Raw genomic sequence first — 7,659 nt, 5'->3', positions numbered from 1 at the left:
GCTCTCCTCCAATAAGTGGGCGGGCTTCTTCAGGCCCCGCCCACCCCCCGCCCCTTAGCCCCGCCCCTCCCCTTAGCCCCGCCCATTGGTTGCCGCCCCTCCCTTACGCCCCGCCACCCCCGCCCATTGTCCCGCCCCCGCCTGTCTCCATGCAGCTGCGCTCTGACCGGCGCGCCGCGCTCTGATTGGCTGCTGGGGCGCGCCTATGGCTGCACGTGGGGGGGTTTAGGGGGTTATGGAGGGTCGACGAGGGGAGGATGGGGGGGGGCTATAGGGGGTTATAGGGGGATATGGGATATAGTTCTATAAGGGGGCCTATGTGGTCTATAGGTTCTATTAGGTGTCCTATGGAGGTCTATAGTGGTTTCCTATGGGGGAATAGGTATAATATAGAGGGCGGGAAAAAGGGGGGGGGGCGTTATAGGGTCGTTATGGGGTTATTATGGGGATATAGGGTTATTATGGAGTTATTATGGGGTTATGGGGTTATTATGGGGTTCTTATGGGGATATAGGGTCGTTATGGGGTCGTTATGGGGTTATTATGGGGTTATTATGGGGATATGGGGACCTTATGGGGTTATTATGGGGTTATGGGGTTATTATGGGGCTCTTATGGGGTTTATTATAGGGTTATGGGGTTATTATGGGGTTCCTATGGGGATATAGGGTCGTTATGGGGTCGTTATGGGGTTATTATGGGGTTATAGGGTCGTTATGGGGTCGTTATGGGGTTGTTATGGGGTCGTTATGGGGATATGGGGTTATTATGGGGTTCTTATGGGGATATGGGGTCGATATGGGGCCGTTATGGGGTTATTATGGGGATATAGGGTCGTAATGGGGTTATTATGGGGATATTATGGGGTTATGGGGACGCTATGGGGTCGTTATGGGGTTATTATGGGGTTATTATGGGGTTATTATGGGGTTATTATGGGGTTATTATGGGGTTATGGGGTTATTATGGGGTTCTTATGGGGATATAGGGTCGTTATGGGGTCGTTATGGGGTTGTTATGGGGTTATTATGGGATTATGGGGTTGTTATGGGGTTATTGGGTTGTTATGGGGTTATTATAGGGTTATAGGGTCGTTATGGGGTCGTTATGGGGTTGTTATGGGGTCATTATGGGGTTATAGTGTCGTTATGGGGTTTATTATAGGGTTATAGGGTCGTTATGGGGTCACTGTGGGGTTATTATGGGGATATGAGGGCATTATGGGATTATATATGGGGCACTATAGGGGTCTATGGGGCTCTATAGGGGATATAGGGCTATATATGGGGTCCTTATAGGGTATGGGGAGGTCTATGGGGTTTCTATAGGGGATATAGGGCTGTATATGGGGTCCTTATAGGGTATGGGGGAAGTCTATGGGCCACTCTAGGGGTCTATAGGGGTCTATGGGGCTCCATAGGGGATGTAGGGTTATATATGGGGCCACTATGGGGGATATTATGGGCTAAATAACATATATGGGGCCAGTTATGGGGTCTATAGGGTCTATAGGACACCCAACCCCATCGGTGGGCCCCACCTTTGCCATCGCCCTTTTAAATTATACCGGAAGTCTCAAAAGGAACCGGAAGCAGGAAGTATTCCACGCAAAGCACTCTGGGAAAGCGACGGCGGCGTCCGGAGCGACGCCATTATGGTGGGGGCGGGGGGGGCGGCTATGGGGTTTTCTATGGGGTTATAGGGTTTTCTATGGGGTTTTCTATGGGGTTTTAGGGTTTTCTATGGGGTTTTAGGGTCTTATATGGGGTTTTAGGGTCTCTTATGGGGCTATGGGGTCCCTTTATGGGGTTATAGGGTCTCTTTATGGGGTTTTAGGGTCTCTTATGGGGTTTTAGGGTCTTCTATGGGGTTTTCTATGGGGTTATGGGGTTTTCTATGGGGTTATAGGGTTTTCTATGGGGTTTTAGCGTCTTATATGGGGCTTTAGGGTCTTCTATGGGGCTATGGGGTCCCTTTATGGGGTTTTAGGGTCATCTATGGGGTTTTCTATGGGGTTATGGGGTTTTCTATGGGGTTTTAGGGTCTTATATGGGGCTTTAGGGTCTCCTATGGGGTTATGGGGTCCCTTTATGGGCTTTTGGGGTCCCTTTATGGGGTTTTAGGGTCTTCTATGGGGTTTTCTATGGGGTTATAGGGTTTTCTATGGGGTTTTAGGGTCTTATATGGGGCTTTAGGGTCTCCTATGGGGCTATGGAGTCCGTTTATGGGGTTATGGGGTTTTCTATGGGGTTATGGGGTTTTAGGGTCTTCTATGGGGTTTTAGGGTCTCTTATGGGGTTATAGGGTTTCTTTATGGGGTTATTGGGTCCCTTTATGGGGTTTTAGGGTCTTCTATGGGGTTTTCTATGGGGTTATGGGGTTTTCTATGGGGTTTTGGGGTTTTCTATGGGGTTTTAGGGTCCCCTAAGGGGTTTTAGGGTCTCCTATGGGGTTATGGGGTCCCTTTATGGGGTTTTAGGGTCTCTTATGGGGTTTTAGGGTCTTCTATGGGGTTTTCTATGGGGTTTTGGGGTTTTCTATGGGGTTTTAGGGTCTCCTATGGGGTCCCTTTATGGGGTTATAGTGTCCCTTTATGGGGTTATGGGGTCTCTTTATGGGGCTTTAGGGTCTTCTATTGGGTCTTCTATTGGGTTTTGGGGTCTTCTATGGGATTATAGGGTCATCTATGGGGTCTTCTATGGAGTTTTAGGGTCTTCTATGGGGTTTAGGGTCTTCTATGGGGTCTTCTATGGAGTTTTAGGGTCTTCTATGGGGTTTAGGTTCGTCTATGGCGTCTTCTATGGGGTTTTAGGGTCTTCTATGGGGTTTTCTATGGGGTTTTAGGGTCTCTTATGGGGTTATGGGGTCCCTTTATGGGGTTTTAGGGTCTTCTATGGGTATTTCTATGGGGTTTTAGGGTCCCCTATGGGGTTATGGGGTCTTCTATAGGGTTTTAGGGTCCCCTATGGGGTTTTAGGGTCTTGTATGGGGTTATGGGCTCCTCTATGGGGTTCTGTGTCCCCCATTGACGTTATGGGGTTTCCCATTGACCCCATAGGCTGCCGCGTTGGATTTGGGGTCGAAGGAGCAGAAGGACGCGGCCTTGGACCGACGCATCGCGGCGCTGAGGAAGAAGAACGAGGCCTTGGTGCGACGGTACCAGGTACGGCCACAATCCCATAGAATCACATAGAATCCCATAATCCCATAGGAATCCCATAAGAATCCCATAATAGTCCCATAATCCCATAATAATCCCATAATCCCATTAGAATCCCATAGAAATCCCATAATAATCCTATAAGAATCCCATAATCCCATAGAATCCCATAGGAATCCCATAAGAATCCCATAAGAATCCCATAATAATAATCCCATAGAATCCCATAAGAATCCCATATAATCCCATAATCCCATAAGAATCCCATAGTAATCCCATAATAGTCCCATAATCCCATAAGAATCCCATAGGAATCCCATAGGAATCCCATAATAGTCCCATAATAGTCCCATAAGAATCCCATAGGATTCCCATAAGAATCCCATAAGAATCCCATAGAAATCCCATAATAATAATCCCATAGAATCCCATAATCCCATAGGAACCCCATAAGAATCCCATAGGAACCCCATAAGAATCCCATAATCCCATAGAATCCCATAGAATCCCATAATAGTCCCATAATCCCATAAGAATCAGATAATCCCATTAGAATCCCATAGGAATCCCATAGAATCCCATAATCCCATAGAATCCCATAGAATCCCATATAATCCCATAATAGTCCCATAATCCCATAATAATCCCATAGAAATCCCATAATAATCCCATAATCCCATAAGAATCCCATAATGATCCCATAATGATCGCATAAGAATCCCATAATCCCATAGAAATCCCATAAGAATCCTGTAAGAATCCCATTAGAATCCCATAAGAATCCCATAGAATCCCATAAGAATCCCATAAGAATCCCATAATCCCATAAGAATCCCATAAGAATCCCATAGAAATCCCATAATAATAATCCCATAGAATCCCATAATCCCATAGAATCCCATAGGAATCCCATAGAATCCCATAGAAATCCCATAAGAATCCCATAGAATCCCATAATCCCATAGGAATCCCATAGGAATCCCATAGAATCCCATAAGAATCCCATAATAATTCGATTATAATCCCATAACCCCATATAATCCCATAAGAATCCCATAGAATCCCATAATCCCATAAGAATCCCATAATCCCATTAGAATCCCATAGAATCCCATAAGAATCCCATAGGAATCCCATAAGAATCCCATATAATCCCATAAGAATCCCATATAATCCCATAGAATCCCATAAGAATCCCATAAGAAATCCCATAAGAATCCCATAGGATCCCATAGAATCCCATAATAATAATCCCATAGAATCCCATAGAATCCCATAGAATCCCATAGAATCCCATAGGAATCCCATAGAATTCCATAATAGTCCCATAATCCCATAAGAATCCCATAAGAATCCCCTAATAATAATCCCATAAGAATCCCATAATAATCCCATAAGAATCCCATAGGAATCCCATAAGAATCCCATAATAGTCCCATAATCCCATAAGAATCCCATAATCCCATTAGAATCCCATAAGAATCCCATAGGAATCCCATAGAATCCCATAGAATCCCATAAGAATCCCATAGAATCCCATAGAATCCCATAATAGTCCCATAATCCCATAAGAATCCCATAATCCCATTAGAATCCCATAGGAATCCCATAGAATCCCATAATAGTCCCATAATCCCATAAGAATCCCATAGAATCCCATAATAATCCCATAATAATAATCCCATAGAATCCCATAGAATCCCATAATCCCATAAGAATCCCATAAGAATCCCATAATAATTCGATTATAATCCCATAACCCCATATAATCCCATAAGAATCCCATAGAATCCCATAGAATCCCATAAGAATCCCATAATAGTCCCATAATAGTCCCATAAGAATCCCATAAGAATCCCATAGGAATCCCATAAGAATCCCATAGGAATCCCATAGAATCCCATATAATCCCATAATAGTCCCATAATCCCATAAGAATATCGTAATAGTCCCATAATCCCATTAGAGTCCCATAGTAATCCCATAAGAATCCCATAATCCGATTATAATCCCATAATCCCATAAGAATCCCATAAGAATCCCATTGAAATCCCATAGAATCCCATAATAATCCCATGATAATAATCCCATAGAATCCCATAAGAATCCCATATAATCCCATAAGAATCCCATAATAATAATCCCATAGAATCCCATAGATTCCCATATAATCCCATAGAATCCCATAAGAATCCCATAGAATCCCATAGAATCCCATATAATCCCATAATAGTCCCATAATTGTCCCATAATCCCATTAGAATCCCATAAGAATCCCATAAGAATCCCATAATCCGATTATAATCCCGTAATCCCATTAGAATCCCATAGGAATCCCGTAAGAATCCCATAATCCCATAAGAATCCCATAATGATCCCATAATAATCCCATAATAACCCCATAATCCCATAGAATCCCATAGAATCCCATAAGAATCCCATAGAATCCCATAGAATCCCATAATAATAATCCCATAGAATCCCATAGGTATCCCATAGAATCCCATAGAATCCCATAGAATCCCATAATAGTCCCATAAGAATCCCATAATAATCCCATAATCCCATAGAATCCCATAGAATCCCATAGGAATCCCATAAGAATCCCATAATAGTCCCATAATCCCATTAGAATCCCATAAGAATCCCATAGGAATCCCATAGAATCCCATAATAATCCCATAATCCTGTATAATCCAATAATGATCCCATAATAGTCCCATAATCCCATAAGAATCCCATAGAAATCCCATATAATCCCATAATAATTCGATTATAATCCCATAAGAATCCCATAAGAATCCCATAAGAATCCCAGAATCCCATAAGAATTCAATTATAATCCCATAATCCCATAATAGTCCCATAATCCCATAAGAATCCCATAATCCCATTAGAATCCCATAGGAATCCCATAATAATCCCATAATCCTATTATAATCCTATTATAGTCCCATATAATCCCATAATAATCCCATAATAATCCCATAATAATCCCATAATAATCCCATAATAATCACATAATAATAATCCCATAGAATCCCATTAGAATCCCATAAGAATCCCATAATCCTATTATAATCCTATTAAAGTCCCATATAATCTCATATAATCCCATAATAATCCCATAATCATTTAACGGGATATTTGACCCCTTATAGGTTTTGGGGTGGGATTAGGGTTAATTTTGGGGTAAATTTATGGGGTTTTGGGTCCCACACCCCATAATCCCACCCCATAATCCCATAATCCCACATCCCACGTCCCTTAATCCCATATTGTTTTATAGGGTGGAGCTTCATCTTATGGGATATTTGACCCCTTATAGGTTTTGGGGTGGGATTAGGGTTAATTTTGGGGTAAATTAATGGGATTTTGGGTCCACACCCCATAATCCCACCCCACACCCCATAATCCCGCCCCACACCCCATAATCCCACCATTTATCCCTTAATCCCATATTGTTTTATAGGGTGGAGGTTCATCTTATGGGATATTTGACCCCTTATAGGTTTTGGGGCGGGATTAGGGTTAATTTTGGGGTAAATTATGGGGTTTTGGGGTCTATAGGAAATAGAGGAGGATCGACGACGTGCTGAATTGAGGGGGGGGGCTGTGACTGCACCGCGACGGACCCGGGACCCACAGCGTCGCTATGGGGCAGCGGTAATGGGGTGGGGGGGGAATTATGGGGTATTTATGGGGTTTTGGGGTTATATGGGGCTATATAGGGGGATATGGGGTTGTATGGGGTGTTATGGGGTTATATGGGGTTGTATTGGGGGGATATGGGGTTGTATTGGGGGTATATGGGGTTGTATGGGGTCTTATGGGGTTATATAGGGGTATATGGGGTTATATGGGGTTGTATGGGGTTATATGGGGTGTTATGGGGTTATATGGGGTGTTATGGGGTTATATGGGGTTGTATGGGGTTATATGGGGTTGTATGGGGTTATATGGGGGTATATGGGGTTGTATGGGGTTATATGGGGTGTTATGGGGTTATATGGGGCAGCGGTAATGGGGTGGGGGGTGATTTATGGGGTATTTATGTGGTTTTGGGGTTATATGGGGTTATATAGGGCTATATGGGGCTATATGGGGTGTTATGGGGTTATATGGGGATTGAATATGTCTCTGATACTATCGCGATATATTACGAATTAGTCTCTGACTCTATATCGCAGAATATTATCGTCTGATATTCCTGAATATAATCGCGATATTATTACGATATGGTCCTTGCGATAATCGCGAATACTATATGATATGCCGTGATTATATCGCGATATATTACGATATGTCCTGATATATGCGATATAATTACATTATGTTGTGATATATTGCGATTATGTTCATGAAGTATCGTGAATATTTACGATATATTGCGATATTTACGATAGTCCTGGATATTATCACGATATATTACGAGCTATGTCATGAATATTGTGATATGTCCTGATTATATCGCGATAGTATATTCTCTCCTAATTTTT

General features: G+C 42.9%; 1 protein-coding gene across 1 annotated transcript in view; it reads left to right on the top strand.

Annotated features, from left to right (window-relative positions):
• Positions 1-1,429: 1,429 nt before the first annotated feature.
• Positions 1,430-7,659, top strand: part of CCDC9 (coiled-coil domain containing 9) — a gene marked incomplete at its 5' end in the record, with an annotated part of 18,653 nt that continues 12,423 nt past the window's right edge. Inside the window, 3 exon segments of the mRNA XM_032441897.1 lie at positions 1,430-1,657; positions 3,059-3,163; positions 6,731-6,829. Of these exon segments, the coding sequence (XP_032297788.1) occupies positions 1,430-1,657; positions 3,059-3,163; positions 6,731-6,829 (432 nt within the window).

This window comes from Coturnix japonica, unplaced genomic scaffold, assembly GCF_001577835.2.
Source record: "Coturnix japonica isolate 7356 unplaced genomic scaffold, Coturnix japonica 2.1 chrUnrandom721, whole genome shotgun sequence".
Classification (NCBI taxonomy): Eukaryota; Metazoa; Chordata; class Aves; order Galliformes; family Phasianidae; genus Coturnix; species Coturnix japonica.
Note: the sequence above shows the minus strand (reverse complement) of the source record. Positions and strands in the feature narration are given on the sequence as shown.